Here is a 15,345-nt window from a genome sequence, read left to right as displayed (position 1 = left end):
GACCCTGTGGAGTCAGCAGCGCTCTTATTATTTTAGATCCTGTTTTCATTCAATTTCCAGTCCACCTCATCACTATTTTATGTATTTACATCAATGAAGATGAATAAAATTTCTCTTCCTCTTATAAAAATTAAAACTTTCAGAGAAATTGTATCTTAGTTGCATTTACTTTTTGGAGACATAATCTAACTAACATTATTTTATATTAAATTTTAAGACTTGCTTGGAACTTTAGAAGAAATTCTTCCTAACCTCCCGAAAGACATCAGTGTTTGGGTAATGTCCAAGGATTCCACTTTTCCAAGTGTGCATAGCCTTTTAGGCAAAATGGAGGCTGCATCTGAAGACCCTGTTCCAGTTAGTCGACGCTCTGCCAGTAACCTCAGATCTTCCGTTTTATATATATTTACTTCAGGAACAACAGGTACAAGTATGCTAAAGAGATTATATTTTCTTAAAGCTGTCATCTACAAGCTTGATTTTTTTTTTTTTTTTTTGATGCTCTCATCTTTTGATTAACCTTTTTATAATAGAATATCATATTTCATATCATTTTGTTGGGAAATAAGCATTCTTCTTACTGATGAATACTTACATTTAAAGCATTATGTGCTTTTTCTTTTTTTTATTTGCTAGATTGTACAAATACCGTGAGAGAAGCTTTGCTGCCTAGTTAACTGCTGAGGTGTTTATAAAATATTTTTTCCCTGTTTTTACAGTTAACATCCTAACACTGTACTCAGAACTTTAAAAAACAAGCAAATAGACATTTTTTCTTCATTAAGTTGAGCTCTATGTATTGACTGAAAATAGGATTAAGTTATTAGACTTTTAGTGTAGAAACAGATGGCTAAATTTAATACCAGTTGTGCAGCAGCTAAGAAGCTAAGGCTGAAAACAAAACAAAACAAAACAAAAAACAAACAAACAAACAAAAAAACCCCACAAACAACTGTTTAGTGACTTGAAAAGGAGCATGATGTTGCTAAAATAAGCAGGTTGGCATTCTCATTCAGTTTTAGCTACAGGAGGAATTAAAGATTTACTTTATGGGTGGGTTTTTTTTGTTATGTTTTTTTTCCTTCATATAAATAATTATTTAGTATATTTATTTCTGCTTCCAGGAGAAGATCTAAAAAGTAAAAATGTTGGTCTGAAGTAAAAAAATTAAAAAGCTCAAAATGTCCAGATGTCAGCTGTATAATAACACTATAGTAACACTAACACATATCATAGAAGAATAGAATACTTTGAGTTGGAAAAGACTTTTAAAGGTCATCTAGTCCAAATCCTTTGCAAAGAACATGCACATGCACAGCCAGATTAGCTTGCCAGGCCTTGATCCACCTTCGCTTTGACAGTCTCCAGGTATGGGGCATCAACCACATCTCCGGGCAACCTGTTTCAGTGCCTCACCACCCTCACTGTAAAAGACTTTTTCTTTGTAACTTAACTAAATCTCTCCTCTTTAAACTTGAAACTGTTTCACCTTGTCCTTGGACCCCGCTAAAGAGTCTGTCCCCTTCTTTCCTGTAGCTCCCCTTCAGATATTGAAAGGTCACTAGGTCACCTCAGAGCCTTCTGTTCTGCAAGTTGGACAGCCCCGGTCTTTCAGGCTGTCCTTGTGGGAAAGGTGCTCCATCCCTGGGATAATTTTTGTGGCCCTTCTCTAGATATGTTCCAACAGATTTATGTCTCTCCTGTATGGAGGGCTCCCCATCTGGACACAGTACTCCAGGCAAGGCCTCATCAGCACAGAGTGAGGGGCAGGATCTCCTACCTTGCCCTGTTGGTCACAATTCCTTCAATGCAGCCCAGGATTTGGTTGGCTTTTTTGGGTGGCAAGGGCATATTGGCTGGCTTATGTCCAGCTTGCCATCCACCAGTATCCCCAGGTCTTTTTTTGGCAGGGCTGCACTCAATGCTTTCATCTCCTAGGTTGTATTGGTAGAGGATGTTGTCTTAACCCAAGCGCAAGACCTTGTATTTGGTTTTGTTGAACCTCACGAAGTTCACATGGGCCCAATACTCAAGCCTGTCTAGGTCCCTGTGGATGGCATCCTGTCCCTCTGATGCTTCAACTGCATCCCACACCTTGGTGTCATCAGCAAATGTGCTGAGGGTGCACTTGACTCCCCTGTCCACGTAATTGATGAAGATATTAAAAAGTATCAGTCCCAGCACTGACCTCTATGCAACACCACTTGTCACTGATCTCCATTCAGACATTGAGACATCGGCCCCACGTCTGAACTTGATCCTGCAACCAGTTCTTCATCCATTGAACAGTCCATCCATCTGATCCGTGTTTTTCCAATTTGGAGAGAAGGATGTTATGGGATACCTGTGTTTATTATATTAGTTTACATTGCATTTTTTTTATTCCTGTGCAGTGTAATTAAAAGGATAAGACTAATTAGAAGGATAAGATTTACTTAGCTTGAGGAGTCTGGGATACCTTCTTTTAATATAAAGTAAGTCAACATTTAAGCACTTTTGATAATACAGGAGTCTAGTGTTTAATATAAAATTACTGGCTGTTAGGATACTTTAAAGTAAGTACTGTCTAGCACAGCCTGTAGTCAGCTGTTCGTAGCAGCAGAAAGAAAGAACTCAAGACTCTCCAGAGCATTTCATAGAATCTCAAAATCACAGAACAGCTTAAGTTGCCAGGGCCTCCTGAGTTTATCTGGCTGAACCCCTCTGTTAAAGCACAGACACACACCAGCTCAGGACCATACCTGAGGCAGCTTTTGAAGATCTCCAAGGGTGGAGACCCCATAAGCTCCCTGGGCAATCTATTCCACTGGAATTCCTTTTTGGTTGACATCATGGATTTACTGCATTTTCTTTTTTGTGATGAGCTTTGGAATAACTGTTAACTAGAATCTCCATAGATTATGCTTCCACTTAACAGCTCTAGTTAGTTTTCAAAATAAAGTAGCTTCAGTAGAAGAAGTGATAAAGCTTTCACAGATCCACTACATTTTTTGGAATTTAAATAGTTGTATTTTTTATTAGTCAAGAAGACTAAGTCTGAAATTTTTGCATGTACTAGAGAACACATATTGAGTAAGATCGCATCCCCCATTCAAAATAGCAAATACCAGAGTACTTGTTCACAGTGCCCACTTGTACAAGTCTAATTCAGCACAGATATTCTGTACTGAAAATCAAGAATCTCCTTGAGAAGAGCACAATTGGAATAGACTTTGAGCATCTTTTACTAGATTGCATTAAATTCTACATAGTCTTCACAGCGTTCTAGAACAAGTTGCTAGACTTAGATGAACATATGTTTAGATAAGTGTACTCTACTACATCTACCTGGTGCAGATTGCATAGTTTTCTTAATTATGTTGGACTCTTGCCTAAAAAATAACTATTCTGCTTTATGTAGAAAGAAGTTCATGTGTATAGCTGACCCTTTGTTAGTTTTGTGTAATTAGATAGTGTATTGATCAAGACCTCTTATTTGAATCGATTTACATCAGATTTAATAACTAACACACGTCTGATAACTAACAATCATCTGATGTGTTGTTACGTGTGAAAAACAAACATACAATACGGCGCTTACGGTTGTCTATTTAGCTGAACAGGTGTCTATCAAAGTACTGATACAGTTATGATTTTAAAGAAATCACTTTGAAAGAAAGAAATGGCTTCTCTTGAAGGTGAGCTTTATGCAGAGTATTGTGTTTTCATTACAGGTCTTCCAAAGGCTGCAGTCATCAGTCACATGCAAGTTCTTAAAGGAGCTGCTGGACTCTGGGCTTTTGGTGCTACTGCAGAAGACATAATTTATATTACTCTGCCTCTTTATCACAGTGCAGCATCTCTTCTTGGTATTGGTGGATGCATTGAATTAGGTAGGATTTATTTAATTTTTTATGTACAATTAATTATTATAAACATATGTCTAAAGAAATTTGGCTTCACTGCTTTTAGAGGAACTAAATCAATGAACATTATTTTCTGGGTAGCTTTATGGGTCTGCATTTTGAGGGCATAGGAAGGTCTTGTAATAGAGGAGGACCTCTTTTGCCAGCTGTCTTTCGGCAAAGATTATGTAGTTATTTGGGTCAAAAATGTTTGTTTGTTTTTTTTTATTATTATTATTTTTTTATTTTTTTTGGTAAAAAGAAACTCAGAAGCATGTATTTTGGTAGTGTGTGTAGCACATAATGTGCGTACAGACTAAGTACTGTACACTGCAATATAATTAAAATGTTCTTTGGTGAATTTAAGAAAACCAGTGGATAGAAACACAGCTAGATAAGCTGCCACTTAGAGAAAAAAACTGATTTCTTTTTCTATTGCATCCATTAAGGCGCAACGTGTGTCTTAAGAAAGAAGTTTTCAGCTAGTCAGTTCTGGAGTGACTGCAAAAAGTACAATGTGACTGTCATCCAGTACATTGGAGAACTTTGCCGCTACCTTTGCAGCCAACCAGTGGTAAGTGGCAAAGATGATGGCAATTCATCTGTAAGTAACTCGTACACTTATTGTTCTTGCACTGGTTATGTAGGAAGGAGGGAAGGAAGTAAAGCTGTATTCGGCTTTTTCCTCTGCCCTTCATCTTGCATGAGATTCCTGAAATATTTGGTGACCTGTAGACTGTAAAAAAAAAAAATTAACTGTTTGAACTATGAAAATGTTAAGGTAAGAGAAAGGACTTAGAGATTAAAAATGGAGTCAGTGCCATTTAGTGAATAAATATCAGAGATTTACAAACTAACTTCAGAAAACCTGGATTACCGTTAAATACCCTTTCAGAATTTTCAAAACTTTGTTTTTTGGCATGTAAGTGTTTGAGAAGTCTAAAATTTTGCAGGTTGTGTTTCATTACTGTTTTGGCTTGTTGGGTTCCTTGTATGATCCACGTGGATCGTATTTTGAAATTTTGAAGTAGTTTAGTCTGATCAGAAGACTGTCTTTTGTTCCAGTTAGAAAGCTATTTCAGACAACAGTGCAAATTTCATTAAAGTGACATTCTCCCCTTACTCTACTTAAGCCTTAACTTGAAAATACATCTTTTCCCTTGGTACTCAGCAGTGTGATGTTCTTTCTGCAGGTTATTGAGTGCAGTGTGTGCTGAACCTATTGTAAATATCACACAGAGCTGACTGACTCTTGTTAATTGAATTAACTCTTGGTCTAACTATTTTATTGTATCTTCCTATATCTACAACTTGATGTTAGAGAGAGACAAAGCTTTAGGCTAAGTTAAGTGCATAAGATTTGTTGGGGTTTTTTTGGGGGGTTGGACTCGATGATCTCTGGAGGTCCCTTCCAACCCCTACAATTCTGTGATTCTGTGATTAATTGAAGATTTATTATGGAATAATACAGACAGAATGGATAAAGAAAATAACTTGTTTCATAACAAACACTTGTGTTTGTCAAAATGAATATGAAACAAGTACTCAGAGTTCAGTTTTAACTACAACTCATCTTCCTAATGATGGCAATTGCTGTTCTATTAATTTATGAGCTGCAGGCTGTCCTATTTTGTTTCAGTAATAAATGTGAAATTTTTCAATGTAAATGATTTTCTCTAGTAAAGCATTACAATAAATGCTTTTGAATTGTAAGTTGTGACCACAAGCAGCTTTTACTGAATAATAAGTAAAAGCAAGTAACTGCTGGGAAGTATCTAAACTAAGCATATGGAATGATGTCCTCTTTTAGTTTAACAGCGTGTTTAGGAGAATGCATAAAGCAAAGTGAAAGTGTATGGAAGTTGGATGCAATGCTAATGCAAATGTTAACTGCTTGAAGATTTTTCTTCTGCATTTGTAAATAATGATAATATCATTTCAGAAATGTAAGCAGAGGATTATTGGTAGTCACTGACTCAGTGTGGTGGCCAATTGCTCAGTGTCTGGATGGAGATCTTATTTCAAAGACTTTGAACAGAACTTTTGGCAAGTCTTTGTGGTAGCTCCTAGACTCTTAGTTTAGCTGTCCTTGTTTGATCTATCTGCTTTTCACATCTGCATGTGCTCCTGAAGTCTTATTGCTGTAGATTTTTTCTGAAACCCGTTCTGCATCCAGTTTGTTTAGTAACCTGCTGTACTCAATGACCATTCATTAGAAAAGAAAGTCCTTTCTCTCTAAGTAAAAGCACAACAGTCCTGCATTATGTTATGCTTACAGCTATTTCTGGGTTCCTAAATAAGTAACTGTCATGCCTTTTCTCTTCCTGACTATTTTGCTGCCCTGTTTGGTCATACAGAAAGTATAACAGCCAGTATAATAGAAATTGTAAACTTGTCTGACATATTAGCATGGCTTCTCCTATGAAAAAGGATATTCAGCACATCAATAATTTGGTTTTGCTGCTTGATATTGCATAACATCTCTAGTTACAGTGCTCTAACAAATAACAAAATCTAACTCAGTACAGCTCCCTGTTTCATCTTTAGCAAAGGTCTTAGAAGGACTTTTCTATTAATCTATGGATATTTTTTTCCTCAGGGGTGAGAGAGGGTCAACAGAAATAATCACTTTCCGATTTAGAGTAATGATATAATGATTTAAATAATATAGTGAGGCCTAAGCTTTGGGAAAGATAGGAATGGTAACAGCATTTCTTTCATGCTTGAAATAGTTTACCAATGCACATTAGAAGTCAGTCTTCTGGATTATTTTGTCCTCTTTTTTAGTTGTCTTATGCTGTTGTACATTATGACGTGAATTATTTCATTTACAGTCCTCTGCATGAACTTAGTAAGCTCTGAGTTAGAATCCAGAGTTTACTTCTACTTGTATTCAAAGTGTGTTTCACAGTTCAATAATTATTGTTCATAAGAATTTTTAAGTATCTGTCCTATTTTATCTCCATTTGATATTGAGCCAGTGTTATCCTTTGGCATCAGTAGCATTACCTTAGGATTACCTCTGATGTATAAGATTGTGTATATAAGCTTCCAGGCTCGGTTTTGTTAAGCTGAAGCAAGCCAATCTCTACAACCAGTTTGGCCAAGGTTTTCTTTGGATAGGATTAAGTGCTGAATTGACTTTAGAAAAGATGCTTAAGGGTTTATTTTATTTAAATTCCGCTGCATTAGAACAATAGTATTTTAAAAGGGGAAGACAAGGCAGCTGACACCACTGGGTTTAGCAAACAGTTGTCAGTTAGTTCCCTGCTGTTGATTCAAGTGATGTGAGAAAGGGTGTAAGAACAGTGCTTATGTTGGTTGGATAACACTGTCATCTACCTGGACACAAGCTTTTTTGAAGGCAGCAATTTTAACTGATATCAATCAGATAGAAGAGGAAAAATAAGTCAGAAAGCAATTCTCTACAACACAAGATTTACTTGATATTCCATTTTATTCCCTAATGTAATTAAAGTTTTCTTCAGTTTCTGTTCAGTACTAGAAATTGTTCTTACTCTTATCATTAACTTGTGGAATGAAAATTTGTGAAGCTACTTGTAGGTTTTCAACATAGACATTTTAATAAATATCCAAACCAGTAATATATCACAGTTACAGACAACCATATCTCTACCTTCTATCTGAATATTCTGAATACTCTGTATCACTTCAGTTTTACAATACCAGAGGGTCAGATTTTGCAAGTTTTTGTTTTTCTAGTAACCCGTGTATTTTTCAAAATGTTTGAGCAGTTAATATGTCATAAGCAGGCAGCATTCTTAATCCAAGTTGTCATTTATTTATTAATTAACAGTTAATTAATAAATTAATTAATTTATTTATTTATTAACAGTGGCTGAAACCAGTATTTGTACAAGTTAGTAAAGCTTAATAGAGAAAATGGAATGTTCGGATGAAGAAGCTTAGAGACAGACTGAGAATTTGAAGGCTTTTATTTTTATTTTTTGCCTCAAGGTTACATCAACTGATCTAATAAAACGTAAACTGTATATTATTACAAACTTTGCCTTGTGATAGCTTTAAACTGTCATGGCTACAACAACAGCATTATTTTAAAATAGGATTTAAAAACAGGTTACAACCCTGTTCTTTTTGGCTACTGCCTTCTGTTTAAATGTACTGGCCTGTTTCTCTTGGAACCTGCCCACAGGATGACTGTGTGTCTGGTTTTTGGTTCTCACCAATAAGGGTAAAGTTGAAAGCCTTCTGTTTTGTTCCTGTAGTTCTGTTTACCTTAGGAAGCACACAGATGAGCACTGAAGGCTACCTGAGGTACCAGCTGGTGGTTATAGTATGGTGACTCCAGACTGGTGGAGACTTTAAGAGGTCCTGTATTTTGTTGAATTCCTTTCTTTACAGCTTGTTTCTTTAGACAGTCATCTTTTTGGTTCCACTATTGATGTCATTCAGAAAAAGTTAGAATCATTTAGGGTGGGAAAGAACTTTGACTTCAGCCACCAACCTGAGTTACTCAGTCCCATTGCTAAACTTTGTCCCTTTTTGCTGCATTCACATGTCTCTTAAGTATCTCGAGGGGTGGAGGCTCCACATAGTCCCTGGTCAGCCTTTTTCAGTGCTTGACAACTGTCTTCATGAAAAAAATTCTTACTGACACCCAAATTCAGCCTTCTCTGGTACCACTGGAGACCATTTCTTTGCATCCTTTCGCTTTTTACCTGAGAAAAGAGACTATCATCCAACTCACTTTAGCCTTTCAGGTAAGAGAACAGTGAGATGTCCCTGAAGCCCCCTCTTCTCCAGTCTAAACAGCCCAGTTCCTTCAGCAATCCTCTTTTGTCTTGTTTTCTATTCTTTTCACCAGCTTTGTTGCTATTCTCTGAAGATTTGACAGAAACTCAGTGTCCTTTGTATCCAGGGCTCCAAAGCCAAATACAGTATTTGGACTGTAGTCTTATCGGTAGAAGGGGACAATCTTTAGTTCTCCTGACCATGACGTTTCTCATATCATGATACCAAAGGCTAGAAATCACATTCACAGTTTTACAAAGGGAAGCTCCATATTTACAGTATTCTTCAGAGGTTCTGTAGATGTTTTAATGCTCTGAATTGACTTTTATGTTTTATGAGTTTTATGAGTTATTAAGCTTTATGAAGCTTATTTTGACACGTGGACTCCTGGGGCTTTCACAAAAAAGACAATGATCTAATCTGTATTACTGTGTGAAACACAGACAGAAATGACTTTTCTTCCTGGTTAGATATTTCCTGAGGAAATAAAAGTACAGCTAAAGAAAACATTTCCTTTAGAAGAGCTAAAGAAATAAAACTCCAATTTAAACCTAATAGATCATGGTGGCCAGCCTTTTGGCTTGCCCGGGCCATCAAGTGAAGAGGAATATGTACATGTAACAAAACTTTTAGAAAATATATTTTTATTAAAACATCAAAGAAGGCAACAAACCCATAAAACTAGTTGGATATTTGACCTTGTTTTTTTGTAATTAATGTGTCGATGTCTGGATTGCTGAGAACTCTTGGTGAGTTCCCAAGGTGTTTGTCAGAGATTTTTGATCTAATTGTACTCCCTGTGTTTCATCCTAGAAAATAATTGTACACAAATGTATGTACTGCCAAAAAGAGATGACATGAATAAGGCATGAAGCAAGGCAAATTTTTCTCCAGTAAAATAGGTCTTAGTAAAAGAAAAATGAAGAAGCATGATCAAATTTTATTTGAGTTGAATATCTGGTTGCAACTGTGTGCAGTCCATTTGAAAATTTGCAGGTGGTGTTTATATGTTGACTGAAAATGGAGTTGCAAAAATACAAAAAAAAGGTAATTTTTTATGCAGTCTTGAAACCGATTCTCAAATTGCCCTACGTGATTGGAACAGCAGAAAAAATTATCAAATATGAGTTGCAAAACTAATTAAAAACATACTGTGAATTATTTTCTACTTTTTGAGAGCTTTTGAGATAGTGAAAAGTACAAAATTTGTCAGCACTACAGTAGAATTCTGGATATTTCTTCCACAGTAAACATGTAAATTTATTAATTTATTTTACAAAATAACATAAGCTGGAGCTTATTAGGTAAATAAGAGAAACTGTATATCTGCTTAATAACAAAAAATTCATGTCTTCACAAGCACAAAGTACTTTGAATGGCATTTCATCAACTAATTACATAGAGTTATGAGGCTGGGTGGGATGGGATTTCAAAAAGGCCAATGGCTTACTGGGGTGCATTAAAAAGAGCGTGTCCAGCAGGTCGAAGAAGGTGATCCTCCCCCTCTACTCTGCCCTGGTAAGGCCTCATCTGGAGTACTGTGTCCAGTTCTGGGCTCCCCAGTACAAAAAGACAGGGATCTCTTGGAAAGAGTCCAGCGAAGGGCCACAGAGATGGTGAAGGGCCTGGAGCATCTCTGCTATGAGGAAAGGCTGAGTGAACTGGGTCTGTTCAGCCTTGAGAAAAGGAGACTGAGAGGGGACCTGATCCAGGTCTATAAATATCTGAGGTGTGGGGGGCAGAATGGCGAGGCCGGACTGTTTTCAGTGGTGAGTGGAGACAGGACAAGGGGAAACGGCTGGAAACTGCAGCATAGGAAGTTCTGCACAAATGTGCACAAGAACTTCTTTACAGTGAGGTGACGGAGCACTGGAACAGGCTGCCCAGGGAGGTGGTGGAGTCTCCTTCTCTGGAGATGTTCAAGACCTGCCTGGGTGTCGACCTGTGCGACCTGCTGTAGGGAACCTGCTTTGGCAGGGGGGTTGGACTCGATGATCTCTGGAGGTCCCTTCCAACCCCTACAATTCTGTGATTCTGTGATTCTGTGATTCTGTGAAGTGACCTAATACACACCTTTGCTGGGAGATAAATTCTGCAACCTCTAACAACTGAATGAGCTGCAGCTAATCAGCCAGATACAGTGCCACAGCTGGCATGCAGTAACTGCACGCATGTTCTGCTGCAACGGTGGAATAACTAATGCCCTGACAGCCCAGAAAGCCACCTGTATCCTGGGCTGCATCAAAAGAAACGTGGCCAGTAGGTTGAGGAAGGTGAGCCTGCCCTCTGCTTTGAACTGTCCTATGAAGACAAACTGAGAGCTTGGGCTTCTCATCCTGAAGGAGAAAAGGGCCCTGGAAGACCTGAGAGTGGTTTTTCGGTATATAAGGGGGGACTAGAAGAAAGAAGGGAGCAGACTCTATCAGGGTCTGCTACAGCAGGATAAGGGGAAATGCTTTCAAACTAAAAGATGGGAGATTTAGATGGGATATAAAACGAAAAAGATTTATACGATAAGGGTACTGAAACATTGTAACAGGTTGCCCAGAAGAGATGGTGGTTGCCCCATTCCTGGAGACATTCAAGGTCAGACTGGATGGGGCACTGAGCTGTAGTTGTCTCTGTCCCTAAACTACTGTTAAAAACCACATATTAACGTTGCAAATTTACAATCAATTGGGGCTGCATTGCTAGCTGTGCAGGGCCACATGCAGCCTGTGGGCCACATGTTGGACATACCTTTACTGAATATCAACATATTAATTAATGAAAGCATGAGACTGAGCTAAACTAAATAGCAGACAGCAAATTCCTGAAGCGAATGCATGTATCCTCTTCCTAGAATTCCTTCTGGTGCCTCTGTTCAAAAGCTGTATTTTATAGTTGTGGTTATGTGTGTTACTAAAAAATCCCATAGCAGTTTATAATGAGGTATTACTGTGAAGTGAATGTAAGCATATATCTTGAAGAATTTAGTGCGTACGTAAGTCTAATGGCAGTAGAATAACTTTCATTTGATCGTCTCTTTTTAACAGGGCTAATGGTTCAACAGATACCCAGTGAATATACATTCTGCAACTCCTAGTGCTCTATCTATATTATATATTTAACAGATTTTTTCATTTCCTAGGCCCTATACTGCATACAGTTTAATCGAGCACATAGTACAGGAAACATTTTAGGCTGCCTTTGCTTATCTCCAAGTTAGCTTCTCCTGCTGTACAAACAATGAAAGTAGGACAATGAACCTTTCTTCTTGGATTTTTCTAATGCATTTGCTAGGTATGCTTTTATATAGCTGCAGTCATGAGTCCTTCCCACAGTCAACTAATAAGCTGTTGATGGCCCTTTAAAGTTCTTTTTTTAATCAGCAACTTAGTTATGTAAACAGTTGACATAGTTTATAAAGAACACTTGAGGAAAAGACTGGCAGATGAAGAATCCTAGCTATGTGATATTTAATATAACAAGGCAGATCTTGACTTGTCAGTTAATCGCTGTACAAATGAAACAAGCAGTCAAAATGGAGAAACAGTTTGTAAAGAAGTTCATTTAAAATGTATGCAACTATTTTGTATATGGTTCAAAGATCTTGACTGAAAGCACCAAAGGAAATTTTGGATGTAAGGTAAAAACAATGATATCTTGGTAGTGCTTCAGAAAAGCATTAAAATATTTTCACCTTTAGAAATAAATGAGTATGGGTTGTTTCAGAATTACTCTATCAAATCACAGTGCAAGAAGATAAATAACTTCAAAACTTGAGAAAGTGTTCTAACATTCTGATATTCTAAAATTATATCACAAATACTATTTTTGCAATCACCCATCAAGAACTATTAGTCACATTCAGAAACACAAAGCATGATGAAATTATCATAGGACATGTACTATTGGAACTGATCTGTGACAGCTAGCCAGGGCAAGGCTCTTGCTAAATGAATAGAGGGAATTTAGTTTTTAGTGTAGAAACTGCTAACTAGGTATTCCCTTTCTGCATCAGAATCACAGAATCAGGGAATGTTAGGGATTGTGGAAGATCACCTAGTCCAATACCCATACTGAAGCAGGAAGATGCATGCAATTACTGCCTACCAGCTGTGGCACTGTATCTGACTGACTAGCTGCAGCTTGTTCAGTTGTTTGTGATTGCAGTGTTTATCTCCCTGCAAAGACGTGCACTAGGTGACTCCTTGAAATCCTTCCTAATCTTATACCTCTGTGTCCTATAGTAATGTGAAGCTAGTTGATGAAATGCCATTCAAATGTGGTAGAAATTCAAAATACAATTATTTAGTGCCATAGTTTGTTCCTGCATATTTATTCAGATTTCCATTTGTGTAGAATACCCTAATTGTTCATCGTTTAACTATGTTTCTAGAATATCTTGGAACTGTCATTCCTTTTCCTTCCTTCCTTCCTTATTTTTTTTTTTTACTTACTGTATTTTATTTACTGCTTGAACATTCTGCTGTGGTGCCTATGGAATATATGTGCACCTGCAATATTTACAGTTTGGCCAAAAGCTGGACAATAAATGAATATTTATAGATTTAATCATGAAGTAAGTGTTATAATGGCTAAATCTATTTTCTTTACTGTTCATGTACTTATAGTTTCCAGTCCTGTAGGTGATGGATCGCTAAAGCATAGGCTAGTTTTAATCCTTTTTTTTTTCCCAGAAAGACTTGCAGAACCTGTTGGGAATCTTTCATCAACAGATAGTTATAACTGTGATGGTCTTCCTAAATCACAAATATTGCAGATGCATGAATGCAGTCTAGTAGAAAATTTATCTTCCTGTGAATGTTAATTGAATTATTATTCCTTATTTTAAGAAAGCTTGATTTCTACAGTGAGTTTTAGGTGACTCAAGACACCTTCTCCGTGTTTTTGTGAAAGGCTTAGTGTGTAAGAGAATACTTCCTAAAATAAGTTGCAAGCACAGTATAGGGCTGACCAGGACCTGAAGGAATGGCATGAAGCTGTGTCGGCGTGGGGAGAAGGGCTAGGTTGTGTGTTAGGAAAAGGCACTGGAACAGGCTCCCAGTGCAACCAAACTGGCTGCAGTCCTAGAATCATTTGGACAATGCTTCCAGATGTAGAGTAGAATGTTGAATGTTCTTTTGAGGAGGCAGAAGTTGGACTCAATGGTCCTTTTGGGTCTCTTCCAACTTGGGAAATTCAGTGATCCTTTTTTTATGTTTCTTGTACTGCAGTGATAGAAACTGGCCAAATCAACATGAAGAGCTCAAGGAATTGAAATAGCTGTGCTTGCAAATGATGATGTACTTGTCCTTTTGAAAAAAATATAAGCAGTGTATGTTATTTTCTCCCTCATCCTAGCCTGTCTTTTCAGCAAAATGTCAACATGCTTTTATTAATCTGAAATGTAAATACAGACTCTAATTCACCTTTTTTATTAATGTGGCTTTAGAAGATTAGGATTTTCCCAAACTGATGTATGACCCACTAAATTAGTGTGTATAAATACATACTTATTTGTCTTTTCTGTTCATTTTGGATGAACATAATCTATTGTGTGATTTTTCATATTCTTTGAAAAGGCAGTACATTGAATAATTTGGTGCTGCTAGTGAGGGGTAACTGCAGTTTGGTTAATCATAAATTAATTTCAGATTAGCACTGAAACTCTAAGGAAAATATCTCATTTTGAAAAGCTTTAAGTGAAGGTGACTGGAATGTTCCAAAGATGGCAGATGATATTATGGGGGAAATAAAAGTCTTTCTAGACTATGTTCGAAGTAAAACTAAAACACTTTCTTTAAAACAAGAAAAATAATAAAATTATTATATATATATAATTGCATATAATTTTTTATATTACATTATATTACAAATTATATTACATATAATTTTTTGACAGTATTAACCTTTGTTGACCTTTGAATGTGGAACATACTTTATTACTTCAGATATATGAAGATCTACATAACTGCTTTGTGGTACTGCATACAAAGTAGAAAAAACAAATTGCTCTACAAATTACAAAATTAGGCCTGTTTTAGACAATTTATTACAGGTCACGTTCATGGATGGTTTTGTTGTGCTGTGTTATACAACACTTGGTAATGATTTCGCAGAAAGTAGGTGAAGTTTGTGTATATGCAATCAGAAATTACTTTTTATCAAGTCATAAAGGTAGAAGAGAGGTGGAAGGGGAGAAAGAAGAAATGGAACAATTGAATTGATGTTTAAAAACCCAAAGAATAGAAACTGGAGGAGGCTTGTGAGTGATGTAGTTTGGGGTAGTATAGCAGAATAATATCTTTGACAGTAATCTGCCAAGAGCTGTCTGCATTTAGTGAAATGTATTAATTCCTTCCTGAAGTGCTGAAGAAAGTCTCTGAAATGGGATGATGAATTTTCCAAGTTACTGATTTTGAGGGGACAGAGAAAAACTTGATTTGTTTTCAGGATTTAGGTGGTGAACTTGAAATGTTACTGTGTATCAGTTTTTGTGACAGAAATGAGAATTTACTACTTTTGTGAAAAACTACTCGAATTGCAGTCATCAATGAGCTTCTGAGAAAGTCTTGTCTATACACTCAGTAGAAACTTTCCTGTTTTTAACATGCAGAATACAGAGTCAGCTGACCAGATCTCTTCCCAGTAATGTTTTGTTCTATTTTTTATTTTTGCTTTTATGCCAGAGTAAAGGTGCTAA

General features: G+C 36.8%; 1 protein-coding gene across 3 annotated transcripts in view; it reads left to right on the top strand.

Annotated features, from left to right (window-relative positions):
- The window catches only part of SLC27A6 (solute carrier family 27 member 6), a 41,011-nt gene that overhangs the window by 9,922 nt on the left and 15,744 nt on the right, over positions 1-15,345 (top strand). For 2 of the 3 annotated variants that reach the window (XM_052701014.1, XM_052701013.1), the window contains exons 2-4: positions 218-424; positions 3,714-3,872; positions 4,334-4,458. In XM_052701014.1, coding sequence (XP_052556974.1) covers positions 218-424; positions 3,714-3,872; positions 4,334-4,458 — 491 coding nt within the window. Of the gene's footprint in view, positions 1-217; positions 425-3,713; positions 3,873-4,333; positions 4,489-15,345 lie in introns of all 3 variants that reach the window. The other variant, XM_052701012.1, reaches the window with a different exon arrangement.

This window comes from Tympanuchus pallidicinctus, unplaced genomic scaffold (genome assembly GCF_026119805.1).
Source record: "Tympanuchus pallidicinctus isolate F22 unplaced genomic scaffold, pur_lepc_1.0 scaffold4, whole genome shotgun sequence".
NCBI classification, from domain to species: Eukaryota; Metazoa; Chordata; class Aves; order Galliformes; family Phasianidae; genus Tympanuchus; species Tympanuchus pallidicinctus.
This window is presented reverse-complemented; position numbering and strand designations above follow the sequence as displayed.